At 47.3% G+C, this 23,541-nt stretch overlaps 1 protein-coding gene across 20 annotated transcripts in view; it reads right to left on the bottom strand.

The window, feature by feature from the left end:
• Positions 1 to 23,541, bottom strand: part of LOC122572888 (muscle calcium channel subunit alpha-1) — a 62,904-nt gene that overhangs the window by 7,303 nt on the left and 32,060 nt on the right. For 3 of the 20 annotated variants that reach the window (XM_043738526.1, XM_043738536.1, XM_043738680.1), the window contains 34 exons: positions 23,428 to 23,530; positions 23,141 to 23,286; positions 22,941 to 23,014; positions 22,719 to 22,870; positions 22,515 to 22,632; positions 22,330 to 22,422; positions 22,118 to 22,238; positions 21,839 to 21,930; positions 18,765 to 18,928; positions 18,581 to 18,687; positions 18,366 to 18,486; positions 18,098 to 18,227; positions 17,870 to 18,036; positions 17,456 to 17,543; positions 16,703 to 16,810; positions 11,970 to 12,077; positions 8,362 to 8,414; positions 8,005 to 8,151; positions 7,453 to 7,654; positions 6,714 to 6,983; positions 6,528 to 6,611; positions 6,241 to 6,429; positions 5,856 to 5,958; positions 5,362 to 5,516; positions 5,029 to 5,253; positions 4,746 to 4,950; positions 4,534 to 4,667; positions 4,348 to 4,449; positions 4,166 to 4,264; positions 3,908 to 4,026; positions 3,651 to 3,797; positions 2,567 to 2,895; positions 1,442 to 1,951; positions 75 to 202 (listed from right to left, as the gene is read on the bottom strand). In XM_043738526.1, the coding sequence (XP_043594461.1) occupies positions 75 to 202; positions 1,442 to 1,951; positions 2,567 to 2,895; positions 3,651 to 3,797; positions 3,908 to 4,026; positions 4,166 to 4,264; positions 4,348 to 4,449; positions 4,534 to 4,667; positions 4,746 to 4,950; positions 5,029 to 5,253; positions 5,362 to 5,516; positions 5,856 to 5,958; positions 6,241 to 6,429; positions 6,528 to 6,611; positions 6,714 to 6,983; positions 7,453 to 7,654; positions 8,005 to 8,151; positions 8,362 to 8,414; positions 11,970 to 12,077; positions 16,703 to 16,810; positions 17,456 to 17,543; positions 17,870 to 18,036; positions 18,098 to 18,227; positions 18,366 to 18,486; positions 18,581 to 18,687; positions 18,765 to 18,928; positions 21,839 to 21,930; positions 22,118 to 22,238; positions 22,330 to 22,422; positions 22,515 to 22,632; positions 22,719 to 22,870; positions 22,941 to 23,014; positions 23,141 to 23,286; positions 23,428 to 23,530 (5,093 nt within the window). Of the gene's footprint in view, positions 1 to 74; positions 203 to 1,441; positions 1,952 to 2,566; positions 2,896 to 3,403; positions 3,448 to 3,650; positions 3,798 to 3,907; positions 4,027 to 4,165; positions 4,265 to 4,347; positions 4,450 to 4,533; positions 4,668 to 4,745; positions 4,951 to 5,028; positions 5,254 to 5,361; positions 5,517 to 5,855; positions 5,959 to 6,240; positions 6,430 to 6,527; positions 6,612 to 6,713; positions 6,984 to 7,452; positions 7,655 to 8,004; positions 8,152 to 8,361; positions 8,415 to 11,969; positions 12,078 to 16,702; positions 16,811 to 17,455; positions 17,544 to 17,869; positions 18,037 to 18,097; positions 18,228 to 18,365; positions 18,487 to 18,580; positions 18,688 to 18,764; positions 18,929 to 21,838; positions 21,931 to 22,117; positions 22,239 to 22,329; positions 22,423 to 22,514; positions 22,633 to 22,718; positions 22,871 to 22,940; positions 23,015 to 23,140; positions 23,287 to 23,427; positions 23,531 to 23,541 lie in introns of those variants that run through there. The other 17 variants (XM_043738561.1, XM_043738554.1, XM_043738546.1 and 14 more) reach the window with 17 other exon arrangements.

Raw genomic sequence — 23,541 nt, forward strand, 5'->3', positions numbered from 1 at the left:
ACGAAATGTCGAGGATCGAAGCTCTGGCGACTCAAATAATTCTACGGTACTGCTGTAACTGGAGTAACGCTTACCCGGCCAACCAAGCTTTCCGCGCTTCCGATGACCTCGAAGTTCGGCTTCCGATCGGCAGGACTGCCGGGTAAGCTGTGGGACAGGCGCTCTGCGCCGATGCTTCCGTTACTCTCACCGGCCCAGGAAACTGACGAACGAGGACAGTCGTCAAGGAATTAAGCTCGCCGCGGTACGCTCTGCCTCTACGATCTCAACAGCGATTCGTGCCATACCGAGCAGTTGCGTGGTTAGTCGCGACAAGCGAATCACATCGCAAACGGTTACACGTTCAAACTGTTTGGCAGAACGCATGCTCCGAGCGAGAATCTCGTCGTGCGATACACGCGCCGTACAACTACCGCGTGTATCTTCGTGTCTGTGTGTTGCAGCGTCGCTGGTGTATCGCTGGTGCATCGTCGGTGTATCGTTGGTGCATGGTCGGTGCATCGTTGGTGCATGGTTGGTGCGTCGTTGATGTGCAATGATCGGGTAGGGAAGAAAATGCAAACCGTTTGGGTGCAAGTCGGAGACGCGCGTGCGTGCGTGCGAGCAGAGGATTACGACCGCGTTTCGTTTAACGATCAAGTCCGATGGCCGTCGCTGACGAGCCACATTAGACCAACATCGATACGTTCACACCTACGGTCCCGCTACGGTGGCCGCTAACTCGCGCAACTAACGCAGCAACTAACGCGACAACGTTCGGTCGTTCACGCGCCCGGATGCTACGTTCGTTCGAATAGACAAGCTTCAAAAAGCGAGGATCGATCTCGCGCAACGGGACATCCGACAACATTTTCCAGCAACTTTTGCTCATCTTGCTCGTCGAACATCCATCGACGCGTACGCGTACGAACGGCATGCGATTGTCGCCCGATCAACGAGACAGTTCATGCTGCTACGAAGCAATGCGGAGGAGTGTCGATGCCGTGCTATCGTCGTTAACCCTTTCGCGCCTACTTTAACGAACCGTCTAGCGATTAATCGCACGAGACACAACGCGCAAACGGCGCGCGTTTACTCGTACATCCGATTCTCGTTTCCCCATCGTGCATAGTAGAGAGAGAGAGAGAGAGAGAGAAGGATTTTTCGCGAGATGAAGAGAAACTCGGTGGCGAAAGGGTTAAGCGGACGCACCTGCGACACACGCGCAACGAATACGTCGATGCTGATCCGACGTCGTTCATGCATTAACGCAGGTAAAAATGGCAAGTGACAAGCACGTTGGCGTCGATCGGAAGCAAAACTCGACAGAGTCTCGGAGTTTTCTTCCGGATCGAGCGAAAGGCAGTCGGGAGGCGAGCGAATGAGTTTGGAAGGCGGGCAGACAGATGGGAGCCTTGGCGATAGGCGTGTGGATCGCGTGTATTAGTCGAGGATTAGTCACCTCTGCCGTGGTAAGAGGCCCGATGCGATAGACAGGAGACGCAGACGCGGCTGTGTCGCGAGTCGACGTCGGCGAGGAAGCCGGCGACAGCGATCGCCTGGGTCTGGGCGAGCTTGAGGCCGTTGGCGACGCTACGCGCGAATCCGGTACTCGCGGACGTTGTCGAGCTGCTCGACTGTCCACCACCACCGCCGCCGCCGCTGGTCTCGCGTTTCCGGAAACTGGACGGCGCCGATTTAGCGACCGGCGGATCGCGTCGACCCCGTACACGGCACCGAGACGCTACCGTTAACTCCTGCCTCAGCGACCCTCCGCGAAGTTCTCCGACCTTCTCCGAGTTGCTCCAACTAGACCCTCCGGAACCACCGGATCCTCCTGAATCTCCCGAACCTCCCGAACCTCCTGAACCTCCTGAACCTCCTGAATCTCCCGAACCTTCTGAACCTCCTGACCCGCCGGACTCGCTATACTCGCTCGTCGCCGACGAATCTCCGTCCTCGCGATCTATGGCTGTCGTGTGTTCGGACGACACCGTGTTCTTTTTATTATTCCCGCGAACTCTCGATCCCATCGACTCTGAATTTCTACAGGGTTCAAGCGCGTCGTAACGCAACGATCGCCACGATTTCTCGGGCGTTTCTCCCAATTTTACGAACGCGATACCTTGGATCGATAAATATTCAGATCCGCGTAATAAGTCGAAATCCACCTCTCGTTTCGAATCGGCTGAGAAACTAGTCTCCATGTTTTTTTAATACGCGGAGCAGATTCGCGCCAGCGAGAAGCCACGGCGAACACTTGAAACTCCTTTAACTTCCTTCAGATTTCTCGTCCGTCCACGACTCTGACCGAAACTCACGCAACGTAAATCTATCGACTTATCAACTACCTCGGTCTTATGAGAAACGCCTGAACAATCGTGGCGACTAATTACCACTAACACCCTGTTCTACACCGTCGTAGCATCGTTTCAATCGATCGATGGGAGACGAGATCAACTTTTCCATAAAGAAAATAGAGATAGACAGGAAGGAATTGAGAGAGAGAGAGAGAAAGAGAGAATAGAGAGAAGAGAGAAGAGAGAGAGAGAGAGAGAGACAGAGAGAATGAGAGTGTAAATCGTACCGTGATTACTCCAGACGGCACAATCGACGCAGCAGCCTCTAGTCGCGTAAGACCGTGTCCCGTTGGAGGATGAACCGAGGCTCGGGCTGGTCGTAGCGGTGGACGTGTTCGTGTACGTGGCGATCGACGTCGTTGCACTGGCGGACTTGCCGGATGAGATTTGCACGGAGTGCAGGGTGCCGGTGCTCGGATCAATGGACGGGGGTGGGTTCCTTCGGGGTGGTGGCGTCGGTGGCGTCAGCTGCCGCTCGATTCCGTCCTGAAGACTGCTTCGAGCAGCCGCGACGAGGTCGACGCGCGTTGGACGCACCGCGCGACACGGGCAACACCAAAGAACGGGCAAAAACCACTCTCTTAGTTAGTTACTGGCTTTCGACGTGTCGGCGAACCCTTGTCGCCGCGTCCTCGAGAACCCTTTCATCCAGGCACTCGACGATATCGCAGAGTCGGCGAAATTATCGCACCGTCGCGTGTATATATTGTATGTATACACGCATATACATAAATATACGTGGAGTAAAATATAGACGATCAGCCGCGAGAACATGCAGTTGGTCGAGCAACGTAACGAAAAAAAAAAAAAAAAAAAATAAAGACCGAGCTATCGAGAGCCGATCTCGTTCGGTACCTGGGCTAACAACCTGGCCGATCCCTCGTCGATTCTCGGATCCATCGGCGCGCGTGGTCAGACACCTTACTCGGACACGGTGGAACAAACTCGGCGATAATCGTCGAGGTCCGGTGGTTAGTGGTTACGCATGCAAGCGCGCAAGCGAAAAATGCTATTCGATCAAGTAAAAGCAAACTATCGACTCCCATAACCCTAACGTCTCTTACCATATTCGCTATTCGGATGAAGGTAATTACCGCTACCTGGACCGCTGAAACGTACAATTCACCGATCACTAGGACGATCATGCCGTTCCTTTTCTTCCCAGTTTTCTCTACTTTCGACGCGACGCGATCTCTCATGCGGCCCGTAAACCAGAAACTCTAACCGCCGATCATTTAGCAACCGATCGCGCGTTCATCGACCATAATCGGCGCCAATCGGGCGCGTTTCTAACGATTCTTATCTACTTACTCGAATACTTTGTAAGGTGTGTGATGATAGGATTGCTGCTGGACGGGATTTCCGAACACGGCCAATGGTCTCAGCGGTATGTTCTCCTCGATACCCGTGAGCTTAGGATCCATTCCCATTTGGTTCATCGCACTGTCGCTCAAACCGCTAAATCACGTTTCGTATGATTTTTAATCGTCGCCTCGACATTCCGTCGCTCTCGTTTATCGTTCGTCACGCATACCGTCCCTTACGTATATCGATACTAAGATACTAACCCTGCTACGTTTGGCACAACTTGATGAGATCTCGCGGTAATCTGATTCGGCGGGTCGTGTCCGCCTCCCCTCTGAAGCGACGAGTACGGCAGGAAGTCTATGGAGTTTGTCGGGGAAGCCTGCGGATCCAAACGAACGACGTTTTAGCCTATGTTCTAGCCGATTCTTGCAATTCTTTCGACGGAGGAGATCGTGGTAATCGCGCTTTACGTACGTACATTTTACTCGTACAACTCGCACAGTCCTCCGGATATTTACCTTAGTCGTGGAGTTCACTTTGAGCGACCTGGCTCGGTTAAAATTGTGATGCCCCTTCCTCATACTCGACCAAACGCTGCCGAACAACGAGTGGTTCCTCTGTAAAGCGACAAAGCGTCACGTTAGTTGGCGTTCGCGTTCGAGAAAACGAAATTTACTATCGCGCATGCGAGCATCGATACCCTGTGCATGGGTTCCGGATTGTCGTCGAGCAGCTCTTCCAAGTTTCCGGAAATGGCTCTCTTCAGTTCGGGCCCGGCTTCGTGCAACGTTCTCAGACCGGCCTTTAACGAAACGATAAGGCGTTTATCCTTCTTTCTCAAACGTGGTACGTCGCCTAGAGAATATACGTTTGCCACAGACATTACCTGAAGCGTGACGGTGTTGTGGCTCTCCTTATTACCGTCCTTCATTTCTTGCTCCTTGCGCTTCTTGAATCTTCTGAAGTAATCCTGGATGAGGAAGGTGGCGTAGAATTTGCCCACGGTCACTTCGTCGTCGCCTAGAAGATTCGCGATCGGTCAACTGGTTCTCGACGAAACACAGCGGCTAACTAAACTAAAGAGCAGCGAGAAGATACCTCCGGGTGGCGGCACCACCTGATCCAGAAGCTTGGGGCTGGTCCTCTTCCAAATTTTCTTGATCACGGCTCTCAATTCGGCGTTAGCGTCGTCGATGTGCCCCTCGGTTTTAATTCGCAACGACGTCCTCACCACGGCGAACAGAGTCGCGTTAAACAGCACCGTACCGTCGCTGTTCAACGGCATGTTCATCGTAACCAGCCTCTGAGGAATTCAAACAAGAAGAAGTTTCGCGTAAAATGGACGAAGCGATTTAACGGCGGACGATATCGAGACACTAACTTTACAGGCGACGCGATGAGGACAGAGTTTACCGAAACCCAAGGGCGGAGATATCTTTCTGAGGAGAGTGACCACGTCCAGGTGCTTGATACGACCTTTCGCGTCGGGATCGTACTCGGACCACAAACGAATAAACTCGTCCAAATGGTGAGGACCCAGGATCGACCAATCTCTCGTCAGGTAATCGAAATTGTCCATAATTACGGCGACGAACAGATTGATGATCTGCGAAACAACGTTGCTCGTCAATGTCGAAACGACTGTTAAGCGAAAAAGAAGTACGAGCGACCCGAGATTTTTGCGCGATGCGGTAAAACGTCGCAGGTTACTTACGAGGAACGAGCATAAAACGTAGAAAGATATAAAGTAGGGAAATGCAATGTCGGATCCACAACCATTGTGATTATTCACTTCGTCGCTGTTCGGGTCGCATTTCACTTTACCGGGCTGCGCCGAACAGTCCAACATGATGTCTTGCCAAGCTTCGCCTGCGTCGTGTAAACGTCGATTTAACGCAACGTCGAAACATTGAACTCTTAACGCTTCGAGTTTGTCTCTGAAGCGTCACCGATGCGCGCTTGTTATAAATATCGCGATCAAAATTATATTACTTCTCAGATGAATAAAGATTGTTTTTGAATGGCTCTAATATTATTATTTACACGTCATTGTAGCGTCATTTAAAATCTGACGCTTAAGAACTTGCAAGTCGAAGTATGATGAGGATAAGTTGGAGTTGCCGGACGATGTTGCCGCAATTAAAAGTGGAAGCGTTAAGGGTTAACGGACTTGTACTTATCCGATCGGGAGTTTCGACGAACACGTACCCGTAGCCGATCGAAACAGGACCAGCACCGCTTGTGGGAACGACTGGAAATTGTTGTTTCGGTCTATCGACGTATCGTCGTCGATCGCGATTTTTCCAAATACCTGAAACAACGTACGAGCTGTTTCTCTCTAAACGTACACTGCATTTTCGCCGCTGATCATTCGCGATACGATGGTATACGTCGCCGATTTCGCTAGACTCGAGATACGCTGACTGGTGAAAATATTTTTGCGAACGAGTCGCGCGTATGGTAGAAACGATGATCGTGATAGAAAGTTCCTATAAATATCGGATTACTTTCGCGATATACGTAAAGCGTATGCGAGAGTCTTGGAAATTGGCGCGCTATTCCGAGTAATTGCTTTCACCTGGTCGTGTCTTACCTGCATACCTATCACGGCGTAGATGAAAAATAGCATTATAATTAGCAGAGCTACGTATGGCAGAGCTTGGAAAGATTTGATGAACGTCCAGAGAAGCGTTCTGATGCCTTCGCCTCTGCTCAGCAGTTTCACTAGCCGCATCACTCGAAACAGCCGGAAGAAGTTGATGGAAATGATAGTGGAGCCAGGCTGAAAGCATAAGATTTTAACGTTGACCGTTTGACCGTCCGATCGGATAAAACTCGGTTGATACTCAGTGCGAGCAGAGCCGTCGCCGAACAACGTACATTGACCTCGGAGTAAACGATGTCGATGAAACTTCCAAGAACGATAATGAAGTCGAAAACGTTCCAAGCGTCGCCAAAGTAGTTCTGTAATTAATCGGTTCGCGATTAATGGTAATGGATTTGTCCGACTGGAGAGCGACGGAACATCCATTATAATGGCGTTGTTTGTTTCGTTTGACTTTCTACCTTGAATCGAAAGGCCGCCAACTTAAAGATAAACTCCAGGGCAAAGACCGCGGTGAAGATCATGTTAAGAACGTCTAACGCTTCCGTGTAGATTTCCGGTTGTCGATAAAACTTCATCGCTAAGGTCACCGTGTTAATCATGATCAGAGTGAAAATGGTGTACTCGAACGGCTGAGATGTGACGAACCACCACACTTTGTACTGTATTCGATGCTTCGGTATGTATCGTCGCACTGGTTTCGCCTTTAACGCGAACTCGATGCAATTCCGCTATACAATCACGTGAAAAGTTTCTACATGTATACGACACGTACACGAGATGTACACAGCCTCCCGTTCATAAGTATGCGTTGGGACGATGGTCCGATGGTCTCGCGCATCCGATTAATTGGAAAAAAACCAGCGGTGGCGAAGTTAACTTTAACTCGAACTTTCTTTTCAACTTGAACCGCTTTTGCATCGATCGCACGGACGGATAAATAACGGACGAATTAAGAGCGTCGTTCTACGTGGTTGTATCCAAACGCCTGGAAATGTTCCAAGATCGACGGATAGAGACGACACTGGAAATATAACAGGCCGTGTACCGTGCGAATTTTCATCGCAACGGCAAACGTACAGGCTCTGTGTAATGGAAACGAGAGGAAAAGCGTCCTGATATTTATGAACGGTGGTGTATACGAGACGTAGGTATACGAGATATCGTGATTGGTAGCCGATTGGTACTCGGCAAACTTACCTGATTCTTATCGAGCTCGCAGTTTTTGTACTCTTGCTCACCCTCGTTCTGGAAAGTGACAATAACGAAACCAACGAAGATGTTCACCATGAAGAATGCTATGATAATGATGTAAATGATGTAGTACGCGGCCACTATCGGCCGAAAATTATGAATTGGTCCATGATCCTCCTTGTTAGAGTCGATCGACACGTCTAGTAATCTGTTGGGAGAGAAAATGCTAAGCGGTGTGCACCGTGGCTGGTGTCGTCGAGCTTCTTCGTTTATCTTTTCTTTCCGTATACACCGCTGTTAGCAATGGCGCAACGGACGATTCGATATTGATCGAAAAGAAAGAGAAAAGAAACCTGTGCGTTCCGCTGGAAATACACTGGTTTTGTCGATTTTGAAATTCGAAAAGGAGCGGAAGGAAGGAAGAAAGAAAGAAAGAAAGAAAGAGAGAGAGAGACAGAGAGACAGAGAGAGAGAGAGAGAGAGAGAGAGAGAGAGAGAGAGGAAAGTAGAAGAAGTAGTGGTGCGGGTGAACGCGGTAGACGACGCTTGGTTACTTACGACGGCCAGCCTTCGAACGTGGACACGGTGAAAAGCGTAAGCATCGCTTTCGCAACGTCGTCGAAATGGAAACGTTGCTGAACCCAGCTTCTCTCCTTCATCACCGGCTTATTGATATCTCCGTTGTCGTATTCCAGGTACGTACCCCTGAAATTATCAACGCGCCACCACCAATGTTATTCGTTGTGCCTGTTTCGTTCGACCGATCCGATTCGCGGGAATCGTCGATGTCGCCGTTACTGGGAACGATCAAACCGCGAACAGAAGGAAAACCTTCGTTCTACCTCGATGTACGTAGCGACGACACTGAACGATATCCCACGTTTGGGGCTTGTGTTTCTTTGCGAGATAACTTACTGGCATTCGTCCTTCGTCATTTTCGATGCATCGGAACAATAGAAAAATTTGCCCTATACAACATAAAAATTCCATTAATGCGAAGCAGATCGCTGTCAATTAGAGGCTTCGCGCAACCTTTTTCAAAACTGTCGAACGTATCGATACTCTTGATATACTTTCACTCCTACGTTCTTTCAACATTTTTAACGCGTTTCCAACGTGTCTATGTGATCCCGTCACGCGGATCGTGGAAAATCCGACAAATCGGTCATTCTTTCCATCCGATATCACGAGTGTCGATAAAGTGGACATAGCGTATCGTTAATTGGCCATTCTCTGAAGCAAAGTCAGTAGTAGCTAGTGATCGAGCAAAGTAAAAGGAAAGAACAAAGAAAAATTAAGAACTGGTAGAATGAAATTAAAAAAAAAAAAAAATAAAAAAAAAATAAAAAGTAAAAAGATTAGAAAACGAAAAAATATATACATATACATGTATATATACATATATATATACACATGTATGTCATTCCGTTAAGCGTGCACGATAATACGAGTCTATACGTGTGAAATATATATACAAAATGTAGGCCGTGGTGCAGGCTGTCTCGTTTGGCCTACGTCGATCGAGCGACGTGGCACGTGCGCGAGTAAAATCGAGAGTCCAGAAAATAGTTGTCGCAGGTTCTTCCGATCAACACGATCGACGATCCGATCGTTTCGATCGTTTTCGACGGAGTATCAGCCGTCGAGCAATTGGGAACAAAGCTCGTCGAAGCATCGCGACGTGTCTAATTATCAATGGGGCAACTGTTGACGTTTCTTCGCAGGAATTTCGTTCGCGAGCAAACCTGTTAACCTGTTAACCGGACAGGACGAGATCGTTCGTCGTTTACGATTCCTGGCCTCTGCTACACGCAACAGCCGCTTCTTTGTTCGTACATGTTTTATGTTTCGACGTTAGAACATTAGAACGTCGACGTTCAACCCTTCGCCTGAATATACACCGTACGTGGGAAATTATAATCGGACGTTTGGTAAAAATAAAAATAAGATATACAGGGTGAGTCGATAAGATGTACGGACTGTTTAAAGTAACTCGTTGTATTTAATGTCCGTTGTATTTGTCGTGATATCTCTTACAACGTCGGTCGGCCCAAAGCTAGTTAGTTTGACAGATATTTTAAATTTAGTTTGTCAAATTTCACGCTAATTTGACGAGTTCAAGCTAATAAATTGTCCGCCAAACTAATGGTTCTTCGGTATAAACAGGACAATGCTCTTTCGCATTATCGTCCGGCCGATGTTGAAGAATCTCGGAAAAGCCAGAAAACAAGATGTGGAAAAAGCATCCGGAGATTCGTCGAAGACGTTTCTCTACGAAACCAATAGGAAATAAAATGACGTAAAATAGTAAATTCCGATAGTGCTACTTACTGACTCACCCTGTACATAAAACGATGTTTCTCCGTCCGAACAAACTAAAATTGGAAAAAGTCCATCTTTAAAAATCCTGAAGAATCTACGTGTTTTTGGCAACAGGAGAGACAGGAAGTCCAGTGGCAGCGTCACCGAGTCGTCTCGTTCCCATCGGAAATAAACGTCGGCAGAGACTGGGATCGGAACTCGACTCGATTCGTTCGTCTTAGCTTCAGCTTTCTCGATTGCTCGATCGTAGAAGCTTTCGGTTAACGAGTTAAAGAATGAAATTTCGATTCGATGGAAGCCCTAGGCGCGATAGCTACGATTTCGAGTTTCTGGTTGCGCGTTCTCGAAAAGAGCCCTGCTCGAGATCCACGCGGTTTAATCGCCTAGAAGCAGACTCGTTGGAACGACCGTTGCAGCACGACGAATCGTACGTTTCGAAACGGCGAAGCTGCGCGTTACGATACCTTCGACTTTGCGGATAAGCCGTGGAAAGAACACCGAGTGCAGCGTGGGTTTCTTCGTCGTTCGTTTCGTTGCCCCTTTAAGAGCATCTAACAATTGCGTCGTACGAAACGTTTGGATCAAGGAGTCTCGTTTCCTGATTTCGTGAAACCACGTTCGCCTTCGATGCGAACCACGATCGTTACGATAGAAAACGAGTTCGCATGCATTCGTAGGTTTTCGTTGGCCGTTGTCCCGAACGGCGACCACGAGAATTGCCAGGTTGGCTGGGCGCGCTACGCTTGCTTGTAAGCCGCTACTGCTAACGATCTACGACTATAATATCTGTGCATCTAGACGGGCTGTGCTCTGCTCTGTTTCGAGCTTCGTTGTCACGCGACGCGATTACTCGTCTACTCGTAAGGTTCGAGCGATAGCGGCGAGCGTCTTCCAAGGCGATAACTAAAGGCGAGAGAAAGGCTGTTTGCAGGTGTGCAACTCGATAACGAACGGAGTTGAAATTTAGTTGGGACGGAGAGCAGTGGAGCTTGGCGATGGCGTAGATGGACCAGGCTAGGTTTGACTCGTGGTTCCGCTATATTTGCGCGTTCGATCAGCATGCACTACGATCAAAGCTTCATTCTCACATTAACAGCGAAACTTGCATGCCGATTTGTTAAACGTGTCGTCTATCCGATATATGTTCCATAGCTACGTATTCGTCAAAGCGTTCGTTAAGCGACGGTGACGAGTAAGAACGTTACTCTCGGTGGATGTTACACAGCCGCGGCTGGTTTTCTCGGTGAAGCGTTCCATCGTTTAACAGCGTGTGTTACCGTGCTCGAGGGTGTTATCGCGAACGCAGAGAGCGTGTCTCTGCAAAGGGTAATATCGGCATCAACGAAGTATCCTCGAATAGGTCGATCGATCAACGCGCCCGTTTCGTTTCTCCACCTTGCTACGATTCTGTCCAACGTTCCGATAAGGCGTTATCGATTCGTAAGGAGAACGCCGACTAATGCGCACGAGGAGGAACCGATCCTTTCATCGTGTACACGGTTCGTGGTAGCGGAACGTTGCAAGGCGACAGAGTTCGATCGATCTTATTTACGCTCGACGATTGCCTCGTTCGCCGATATTCTCCTTTGTAGAGTCGAAGAAGGATCGAGAAAAAGTAGTCGGATCGAACGAGTTTCGACGGGCCGATCGGAGTGTGCAGCGCGTCGCGAAATTCGGGGTTCCCCGGGAAGGTCAAGTTAAATCGCGCGAAACTGAACGGACGGCGATCGGACAGCGGCAATTTCCGTAAACGCGAATGGCACCCCGTATTTCGCGAAGGAAATTTGCATTTCCGTGACGCGCGGGCCGTCGACGTCCAAAACTTCCGGTTGTAACGCGAGGCCGTCCTCGTCGGTGAACAGCCGACGGCCAAATAAATCAAACGGAGAAAAGAAAGCAAGAATAACGAAAAGTAAAAAAGAGAGAGCTGAAGAAGAAGAAGGAGAAGAAGAAGAAGAAGTAGTAGTAGTAGTAGTAGCAGTAGTAATAGTAGTAGTAGCAGTAGTAGTAGTAATAATCAAAGAGTAGAAGAAGTAAAAGGTAGAAGTAGAGGTAGGAGAAGAAGAAGGAAGCCAAAGACGAAGATGTAGAAGAAGAAGTAGAAGAAGAAAGAGAAACGAGATAGACGTGGTAGAGAGAAGAAGAGAAAAAGTTCTCGTTGGCTTAGTATAAACTTTCTAAGTGGTGGTGGTTGGCTTTACCTTAAACAGCTGTACCCCGATAACAGCGAACATGAACTGTAGGAGATAGGTGACCAACATAATGTTGCCGATCGTTTTAATGGCGACAATCACACACTTCACTACGTACTTTATACGTAGTTGGTTGAGGGCAGGCGAGCAGGGCGAACGAGCACAGCGGGGAACACGGGATCGTGAGACAGACAGACAGAAAGAGAAAACAAAGAAAATACAAAGTAGCATTAATCAAGGGTTTGGCTAGTTTCGCTCGTGGAGCTAGGTATCTTAATTACGAGGGGCTTTAGGGCTGGGGCAACGGGAATTTCGCAATTTGCCAACGTATCGTCGTATCATTTCGATCGTTGCACGCTTTTCCTTCCGCGTTTTCTCTTTTATCTTTCAAAAAGCTTTCTTTCTTTCTTTCTTTCTTTCTTTCTTTCTTTACAATTTCGTTGCTCGCGTCAGTCTTCCCTTAATCTCTCTGCAACGCTTCCCTTTCGTTTTCCTACCCTGTTTTCTCACCACCTCTCGGATCGCGTACCAACGAGCGTGCGTTTCCTATTACATTTTCGCATCGTAGCATCGACTTGCATCGAGACGTCGGTTTCGTCGGCTTTCCCCTTCGCGAATTCGTTTCGTTCTCGCGACACGGCGTTTCTCAACCACCCTCGTTCATCGTCAACGATAGTCCCGTCTCTTAGCCAGTCCTTTCGTCCCCCTTTTCCGTTTTCCTGGCTTTCGTTTCTCCTCTTTTTATGCTCTCTCTCTCATTCTCTCTCTCTCTCTCTCTCTCTTTCTATATATATATATATATATATATATATATAGTTTCCTGTTTTATCTTTTCCGCCTTTTTCTCTTAAAATTTCTCTTTTCGTGAATCGTGAACTAAGCCCTCGCCATCCATCCAACCCACTAGTGCTCGATGTTTTTCCTCGGCAATGCACCTATGGGGCCTCGTACGGGATAACGTATTTTCTCGTCGAATCTAATCTTCGAAAACCTTCGATCGGTAATTGTTTCGCTTTCGATCGTCGTCGGCTAGGCAAAACTTTCGTCGCCGTTCGTCGTCGAATTGCATCGCGGATCTCGATCGCGATCTTCTTCCTTCGGGCCGTACGTTGCCGTCATATACGCTGGCGTCATACGCCGATAACTCGATCGACTCGACGTTACGTTACGCTCGACCGCGGGCAAAATGAAAGAAACGTTGAATTATCCGACGACAGAGTAGACAACGGTACGTATCGTAAAAACTTGTTGTTCCTTTAAGCGCTTGGTCGAAGGTTTCTCTAGTCGATGGAAGCGCAGTGTCCGAGATACACGAGCAAACCGAACTACAAGAACATTCTTCCGGTTCTGACGACACATCCGTTCGATCGTGAAGAAAAGTAACTGGCATCGGAAACGCGTTACGCGTAACTAACACCTTCTGGGATATTTCATTCGCGATCTACGTTTCACAGTTTCTTTGTAAAAACCTGTCGAGCTTCATCGACCGAAGCAGGACTTTTCCGACTGCCAACCCATGTAATTTTCACCCTCTCGCACTCTTTCCAGGCACCAAGCACGTGTTTTTCATTCGTCTTTCGCCTCTCGTTTCGTCGACGGAACGCAACCAACGCAAATCGTCGGAGGCTCGACGATCGAACCGAAGGAAACTGCATCCTTGGGAGCTTAAACGATCGCTGGTGAATCGAAGGAAACGGCGAACTAAAGCGACAACTCGATCGTTGATACCGATGTATCGGTTGACGATGCATCGACGCGTGAGAGACGCGTCGAGGCTCGTGCGTGTGATCGTCGACATCGTCGATATCGCGAAGGAGCGCGTAACGACGAGGGATCGATACGCGGCGAAACTACGCGTTCGACTACGTGGTCCGCTTCTGTCTAACGATTCTAACGCTAATCAAACGAAGCAACCAACTATGCTACGACTCGTCTAAATCTGCTCGCTAAGCGTTTCCTCCGCTGTCGAACTTTACTTCTGGCGATCGCGACGAACGCGAGTTACGTTCTAATCGCAGCGCGCGAAAATATTCGAACGCGTGGATAATTCTTTCGGAATGTACGCGAAATTTTCCAACTTCGCCGAAATTATCCCCATCGATATCGCGACGAAACGGCGTGGCGATTATCTCGTTGAAATTCGAAAGCGATCTTGTCGCGAACATGTCCGTGTCCGCTTGTTCCTTCGTCTTCTTTCAATTTCGATGAAAAAGACGGAGACGCGACTCGGGGCAGTGCTCGTGGCACGCGTATTTCGCGTGTATCTTCTCGTGCGTATTTTCGCAAAACGTTTAGCAACGAGCGTTCGAATATCTCGGCGAGCCAGCGTAGCTAAACGGAGTACGAAGAAAATGCAGGATCGATGTCTGTTCGAGCGACGATTATACGTGCAGTTGGGTACGATGAAATGTGATCGAGAACGGGACGAAAATAATTCTGCGAGTAGACCGGACAGAGAAGTGCCGTGATGCTTCGTTTCGAGGCAATTGCGGAGATCGACGAGACAAAAGGATAACGCGTTCTTCGACTCTCTGCTTTTTCTACGATTCTGTCTGGAATCTCGAGCTCGAGACACCGATGCTTGCGAAAAGAGTGGCGGAACACCGAGTCCTTTCCTTCTTTCCCTTTCCTTTCTCTCGTGTTAATATAGCGGCACACCACTGCAACGCTCAGCCGGCACAAGCATGCAATTTTCAAACAATCCTCTACTATCGGTTTTAACCACGCAGCCTGTAAACGTGAGTCTCTCAGTGTCGTGTCGTATCGTGCCGTGCCGTGTCGTGTCGTGTCGTGTCGTGTCGTGTCGTACCGCGTCGTATCGTGTCGGTGTATTGAAACACGCGTACGATCTGGACCAACCATCGTCGTCGGTAACATCGTCGGTATATCGGATCGATAGATATCCTTCGATCACGCGGTGTTCCCTTTCACCATTCGATTTACCTGTTTGCCCGCGATACTCTTCCGCCGTGTTTTGTCACCGCGTACGACAACGGTTGTCCGTTTCGTATCCGCGTGTCTTTGATATTTAGTCTTCCAGCTACGGAGTCTCGAACGACCAAGTAAAGGCAAAAAGAAAAAAAAAAGAAAAAAATAAAAGAAGACAGGGGAAGAAAGAGGAAGAGAAACAGAGACAAAGACAGAAGTAGAAGAAAGAAAGAGAGGAAAAGAGAGACAAAGAAAGTCGTAGGTGTCCAGACAAAGGAGAAATAAACGAAGATACGAAAGCCAAAGTCGAAAGACCAAAGACCATATAATGGATCTTGCGAAAAGCCGCTTTCCGTAAAATTGTTTCCTCCGAAAAGTGGTGACGTACACGCATACACATATATAGATAGTATGTAGATGTATGTGCGCGACAGCGAACTTCCATCCCGTCTCTATCTACGTTCTTTTTTCTTTCTATTTTTTTCTTTTCTTTTTTCTTTTTTCAGCTACCATCTCATCTCCCCCCGGTCACTCGTCTATTACGTAAATCGTTCGATACGTAAGTACACGTATAGCACGTGCAGGCGTATCTGTTGCTCGAAACGTAACAAAAGGACAGAAAATGAAAAGAATCGGCCGGTTATCGGCCAGCTGTCGATTATGATCGTCTTTCCTATGCTACGCACGACAGTTTGGTAGAAACGGCGTTGCATCGACGATCTCGCGAGAAACGATGCGTACCATTGGATCGTCGGCAACGATCGCCACGACTCTCGCATCGTTCGGCTGATTCGCATACGCAAAGAAAAATAAAGCCTCGCCGCGCGCTTCGCGTTTTCTATTATTTGCAACGAGTTGCCACATCGTTGTCCCGCGAACGAGACGCGTAACAGAGTGGACGATCGTTGGATGGGCGTAAAACCACGAGAAACGATTTTACTTTCCCGTAAAAGGGATCGCGATACGAGTCGACGTGTTTCTTTTAAGAACAAAGAAAGCGCGACCGTTTACGCGGCAACGTTCGAATCGATGTAAACGCTCGTGGAACGATGGCGAACGTAAATGAACGGAGTTGGACGCGTTCGTGTGAAAGCGATCGTCTGGCTTGAAACGAAATTCGTTTACCGAAAGAGCGTAAAAGATATCGCGAACAGGGGCAGTAGTCGTTCGATCGTTAGGCTGCACGTAATATCGATGGAAAGAAAGAAAAACGTTCGAGGGAAAGAAGAAATCAAGGTAATCCCAGTGAGAGGTTTCGGGGAGAGAGTGTCGAGACAAGAAACCCAATGAACAAGTTACACGCAAAACAGTTCGTTTCACAGGGAAGGTTACCCAGAGGTGCATCTGTCGGAAAAAACAACGTTTGCATCGTGCCCGCGCCTCTCGACGATTATTTCTCCCAGTGTTTCTTCTCTTCTTCTCTGTCTCTCTTTTCTTTGACTCTGAACGACGATACGCGAGACTCGAACGGCGGAACGCGACGGAAAATCGAGAAAGTGGCGAATAATCGTCGAAGAAGGCTGCCGGGTCGTCGAGCAAAGGCGTACCGAGGTGGTAGACGATTTGGTAGTAGTGAATTTGGTGATGGTGAATTATCTCGGCGTTGCATTAAAACGTATGTGAAGTAATGGATGAACGAGAATGACGATAATATATATATGCATATAATATCGGATCGTAAGAGAGGGCTGAGAGGGGTCAATGAGAGGGGGGTATCGTAGGTTTTGGTTGTATATTATGCCACTCTAGTGTACTACGAGAGGTTGGAAGGAATGTCCCAGGACCGTTTAGTGTGCGGGGCCTGGCAATCCTACCTTGAACAGTTGTACGCCAATGACGGCGAACACGAACTGCAGGAGGCTGGTGACGAGGACTATGTTTCCGATAGTCTTTACCGCTACGATGACGCACTGTACTACGTGCTGGGTTCAACATTAATCATAATGTAGATTCGCTCCTTTACAAATGAGATTACGTGTGCCGACTAACTTATTATACGTCGGATGTCACCCGTTTTTTTTTTTTTTTTAATCAGTCTTTTTTTTTTTACTTCTTACTTTTTTGTTTTTTTTCTCAGAATCGTTTACGTTTGTTTTTCTTTTTCTTTTTTTTCTTTTCTTTTTTATTTTTTTCTTTTCTTTCGATACTACTCTCCGAATCGCAATAGGAAACTATGGACGTAGAAGAACGGAAGCAAGATAAATTATACATAGACGCAAAAAGTAAGTTAGATCGGTTGGTCGATCGAATTTATGAATTCGTTGGAAAGAGTTTCCCTTGCAATACGGAAGATTCGAAATGTTTTACCAAAGTATCGGTAAAAGTATGGACTTTGAAATGCAATCGCGAACAGTCTGATACCGTGGAGACTCGATGGATCGGCTTTGCCAGCTTCGAAAGAACAATTGCTCGAATTTTCGCGCAACTCGAATCTAACTGATCGCGACTGAAAGCTACTTTGGTATCAAACGTTATTCGTACGTCTACTTCGGGGCATGTGCTGTATCATCCGGGACCGATTTGACAAGTTCGCTAATTGTTCGTGGATAACGAGCGAAGAAAGATACCTTTAATCCCTTGGCACGATTGATGGCGCGTAGAGGTCTCAACACGCGTAATACACGCAGCACTTTTACCACTGAAAACGCGCCGGAACTGAAACAGAAACGGTGAAATAAACGTCCGGTTTTACGGGCTGTGGCAGAAAGTTGATGATGAAAAGTGGCGGTCAAAGTTCAGGAGCAGACGGTAGTGTCGGTGGAAACGGTTAAAAGAATCCAAGGCATCGTTCTTTGGAAAACGTACTCGAAGATATTACGTTTCTCTTCGGAAATTCGTTTGTTCAACGCGTTTCCGAGTCGACGAAGATAAACGCGACGTAAGAATACAGCGTGCTCGTGAAATTTGCTGCGTGAAAACTTGTTGAAACGTCGAAACGTAAACGTTACTTTACGGAGAAGGAAACGTCGTATAGTTCTTACCTGAAAGACATAGAGATGAGAGAAGAGCACACGACCAAAAGGTCGAGCAAATTGAACGCCGACCGGCAGAATGCACCGTCGTGTATAATAAAACCGAACGAGATCATCTTTAAACAGATCTCGATCGTAAATACCGTGGTGAAAAAATAGTCAAAATTCAGTAAAATCTACAACCACGAACAGCATGGTTACGGTGGAATTTAAACGGATATTCGTCGGTCGTCTTACCTGATTTCTATAAGAGGACGCGCGTAAAGGATCTTCGGCCGCTAACATGGCCGAAGATATCATGATACATACGAGGATCATGTTGCTGAAGTAGCTGTGGTTAGACAGCCAGTGGCAAAACACTCGAAATCTGAAACACGAACGACGAAAGTCGTTGGAATAGAGAAGTATCGCGACGAGGCACAATTTTTTCTTTTTTCATAAAAAAAAAAAAAAAAAATACGTTTTCGAAGAAGCACGGTAAACAACACCATGTTGTTTGTTGTACCTGTTCGTTTGCGAGAAGAGGAAGAAGGAAGAACCGGCTGGGATCGGTTCTATCTTCGTAGCCATGTTGAATTCGGACATTCTTCGTGGTCTAGCCGACACCGCGTGATCCGCGCCGTCATCTGGATAAATTAAACAGCAGGTAATTCTCATGGACGACGAACAAAGAGGCAATTTTCGAGACGTTCGACAAACGAAAGAAGAAAGCGTAGATACCGTGCATCTCGTTGTGCTCGACTTCCTCCTCTTTCTCCACTTCCTCGTCCGATTCTATGTTCAGTCGCACCTTGGCGTGATTGTTCGTATCGTCGCTTTTCTCCGACCTGAGGACACGTTGATCGAACGAATCTTCGATCGAATTTATCTACGGCTTTGCGCATTATAAAGGAAGATCGCTTACGTTTCCGTGTCCACGGCTGCCTCGTAATCCTCCATCGTTTCGTTGGGATCGTGCTCGAGGTCGGTTCCACCGCCCTCGTCCTCTGCACCGGTTCCTTCGCCACCGTCGTCACCCTGTTCCCCGCTCACTTCGTCTCTACTCGACGAGGCACTGTGCTTCTCCTCCTGAGAAATCCACGAATCCGTCTGTTACTCGCCTATTTGTTCCATCTATTCGTCGCTAGTTGGATAGGTGAGATGTTTCAGCGACGATTGGGGTTCGTTTTGGAAAATCCTAGGGTACCGTGGCGTGCATAGAGTGTGGCGGCGACGAACGTCCAACGCCGGCGGAAAAATATGCCGATCGCGTACGGTTAATTAATACGGCAGCAAGATGTAGCGTTCGTTTCGCGCGAGATAGTTCGTCTATTAATAAGCGAGGAGAGACGTTGACTCGACGTCCTATTTAAAGTAGAAGAAACTCGATGGAAACGGTGGATCTCGTCGAATTTCACGAAGCATCGAAGCGGAATCGACCCTCGCCCTCGGGTTAATACTCGAGAGCGATCGATTTTTCATTAGCTTATCGAAAAATCACGAACGATTAAACCTTCTAACGCGAAGCTGTACACGGTAGACGCGATGATACTTCGCCGTGAGGGTTCGTTTGTTCGATAACGAAGACGACACCGATAGCTCTCTTTGCTCCGCCTTTGCCACCGTTTTTCACGCTCGAGTTACCTCGCGTATTTACTTCTAAACCGTTATAGAATTTCGTTATATACGAAATATGGCCAAAAAGCCGGACGAACGAATAGAAAACGATAGCGAACAATAACGGAGCGAATGTTTCTGGATAACGGTTTTAATTTCGGAGTATCGGTATTCGATCGGGATGACCCCGATTTCGCGTGCGTCCTTTGTACGCGGTACGTAGTTCGCAGCAACAGTTGGAGCGAACGAGGCGTTCGGTTTAAAGGAGATGGCATAGTTGTGCGCGATTTAGCGTCGTATTAAAAATCATTTGTACAGCGACGATCAACCCGCTCGTAAAAATATATCGCGGTAGATCTAGCTGCCTCCAAGGTCGCACGGAAATGTCTTATCCGTTAAATCTTTCGGCTCGTAAAACGGTTGACCGAAGATTCGTATCTGCTTGGTAAAAATACCGGCAAATAAATATACGCGAAAATGTACGTTTCGTTAGTCGCGTGGCAATGCGATATCCGGCGTTAAAAAGCGTTTTGTAAGAAACGAGTATTAAATAACAATTACGTTTCGCACGTTGACATTTGCAGTGGCGTTGCGCTATGAGAAGATTGAAATTTCGGGCCAAGTGCGACAATTAAATCTTCTTTCGCGTTGCCGCGAAATATCGTTGAAAACCGTTCATCGGCATTCGGATTTACGCTGCGCGTTAATCGCAAACATCGAGCGGGTCGACAGCGACGAATATCAACAACTATCGTTTTATGGCGCGTAATTAAAAATTTCTTACGATCGGAAAATAGCGATGTTTCTATGGGGAATTCGTGACCGTCCTAGATACGCGTTGGGATGAATTACGGCGCGTCGAATATTCGCAAGGTACGCGCTTTAAGACGCGTAACGGGCAATAAAAAGTCGGTCGAACGGCGTCGAAGCCGGCGTCAACGCTGGCGTCGCGACGCCTTCTGTCGAGGCAGTCGTGATTACCAGCGCGTCGGCAAACGAGCCTTCCCACTCGATGCTCTTTGAGAACGATAAAACGGCTGGCATTCTAATTTTCTTCGCCCTTGCAACTATGTAAACGCGACGACCAAACGTTTATTCGCGCGACACCGTGACGCTCGCTTTTTCCAAATGCGTCGAACGTTTCAACGTATTTACCCGGTGCTCGTTTAATCCTTGGCGTACCCTGGAAGATGATCGGACGTTATTTTACCGAAAAAGAAAAAAAACGTCTTTAAAAGTTCGTCCTTGTCTCGTAGTTTTTAGTTATTTTGCAAAAATCACCGCGATTAGTCTTTTTAAATGTCCGTTTGTACGAGCCGGAACCAACAACGTGACCCGTAGAAAAGACGTTTCACGCAGCTTTGGAGAGAGATATTAAGTTGTGCGAAAAGTTTCTTTCGTTCCATAAGGCGATAATAGACGGACGACAATTTCTGTTTTATATTATTTTATTGAATTACGTACGATCCATTTCGTTATATTTGTAGCGACGGCAAAGTTTCTTATTCGACCGTTTGCGAAGGATCGTCGTAGGTGTTTGAAAAGATATTCCGCAGGAAGTAACAAAGCTATTGAATTGTTCTAAAAGTAATAGGAAGATGGTTTATTAAGAAAATTACTTAGAACGTAAAACCTTGAAGCATTCTATACGAAGCCGAGGTTGGTCGGGACAATTTGGGCGATAAGTTGTTGTTTAACAAAGACAAATTGAAATTTCTCTGTATAAATAAACCGGTATAAACAAAGGAACGCGATCGTAAGATGACCAATTTTTCAGTGTCAGTCTCGAGCGATTTTAATAGCGATCGATAACAGTCTTTAGCGAATCGGTTAGTATCGAGCGTCTTGGCGAACATTCTCTGCATTTATTAAATATTTTCAACTACGTTCGACGGTTTTGACATCGAGTCATCTCGTCGTTTAAACCGACCAACCCCATCCCCTGCATATTTCTATCGTTATGTTCGTGCATAATTCAATAAACTAATACAAAACAAATAACATTGTGCGTCTATTTTGTTGTTATTATTGTAACTTTTCGGACGATCTAATACACCGATATTGAGAGACCAATTGATATCTTACGAACGTGATAGGGTAAAACGAAACGTTGGATAGGGGATCGTTCGACTCGCTGGATATCGTAAAAGATACTGTTACGTTTGTACGTTGGATAGGGGCGTCCTGTGGATTTTCGCACCGCGAGATCAGCCGCAAACGCGTGAAATTCGCAACCTACGTACGAGTTTCGATTCGGTATGGAAAAAATGTAGGCGATTGCATCGATGGCGGATAACGAGCCAGTCGTTCGAATTTAGACGAAACGATCTCTGTGGAAATTTATGGAAGCGCGAGGGTATCTTAAAATCGAGAAAAGCTCACCCCTTCTTCGGCTTCTTTCTCGATGGCAGTTAACGATTCGGCGTCCGCAAGGTTGTCGACGGCGATGGCCAAGAAGACGTTCAGTAGGATATCTGCAATTGTCTTGGTCAAGGAACGTTTAACGAGGATAAAAATGTGTTTGTCGCGCGTAATGCCACTGATATTATGTACCCTATGGTCCGTAAATATGGTCGGATGGCGTATCGAATGGAGGATGGAAAATTACGTAATTGGACGAGGCTCGTCGCTGTTTGCGTATTTTCACGGTGAAAAGGATACAGTTACCGCATATAAAGAGAATGATGAAATAGAAACAGGCGAGCATGCCAAAGCTTGAAACACCGCCATAGGCTCTAATTCCATCGTACATAACGGCGTTCCAATCTTCGCCGGTTAATATCTATAAATTGTACGACGACGTTCGATGGTCGGATATAATCGATTTAGGTTTGGACGAGCGCGTTGAAAGCGTTAAAAACGTGCGAGCTTACCTGAAAGACGGTTAACAAACTTTGCCAGAAGCTGTCGAAATTGTGACGGGGCTTGTTCTGTAAATCGCTAAAATTGAATTTTCCACCAAACACCTGCGGAAAAAATGGAAAATGTTAGAGCTCGTTATCCAATCGTCCGTTAGACCGACGGACGTGGAGAGACGAGGAAGAACGACGAATCGTACCTGCATGCCCAGCAGGGCGAAGATCACGATAAAAAGGAAGAGCAGAAGCAACAAAGACGCGATCGATTGTATGGAGTTTAGAAGGGAAGCCACCAAATTCGACAACGACTTCCAATATCTGTAAAATTCCATCGCGTTCGTTTAAGGTAAATGCGTGTAAAAATACGTGTAGCGTCGCGCTGCTCGTAGAAGGTGTAAACTTACTTTGTCACTTTAAATACCCTGAGCAACCGGACGCAACGGAGAACGGAAACGCCGAGCGGTGGCATCACGTGAGTATTCGTGAGGATCATCTCGGTGATGGAGCCGATCACGACGAAACAATCGAACCGATTGAAGAGCGAGACGAAGTAACCCTGTACGGATAACGAACGTTTTTATCGAGAGAAATTTTCCTCGACAAACATCGTTTGCCGCGAAACTTACTTGAAATCCTAAGCTATACATCTTCAGCATCATCTCCATGGAAAACAACGCGATGAAAAACATGTTTGTGATCTCTGCGTGACCGAGAAGCAACGGTATTTTAGATGGAAACGTAAGGTGCAACGCGAGGGATAATAAATCTGCATATTGGGGAAAATCGAATGGTCGGAATATTAAATAGCAGCGAGAGGATCGCGTACCTTGAAAGTCATCCAACCAATGAGGTTGATTGTAGTGTTCGGTGGCCAGAACGCCGGTATTCAGGAAAACCAATACTATGATCAACCAGTAGAAAACCTGCGACTTGACTGCTTTTCTGCACGCCCTCCTCATTCTTCTGTTTACTCTGTGAATTTCCATTGAAAATTCGTCCGATCAAAGGCAAGCTAAGTTAGCGAGGCTCGCTTTTCCACCTTCCCCGCTCTCCCCTTTATTCATAACTCGCCTCAACGAAATAAAACAAGAAAGCGCGTCTCCACCCTCCTACCTGTCGAAATCCAGCTTTTTCCTTCTCCACAACGATTCTTGTTGAACCCCTTCCTCGTCACCCTCTAACTGATCCGTGCTTTCCATCTCGTTCTGTTGTTTCGCTGCGAAAGTC

This window comes from Bombus pyrosoma, linkage group LG2 (assembly GCF_014825855.1).
Source record: "Bombus pyrosoma isolate SC7728 linkage group LG2, ASM1482585v1, whole genome shotgun sequence".
Classification (NCBI taxonomy): Eukaryota; Metazoa; Arthropoda; class Insecta; order Hymenoptera; family Apidae; genus Bombus; species Bombus pyrosoma.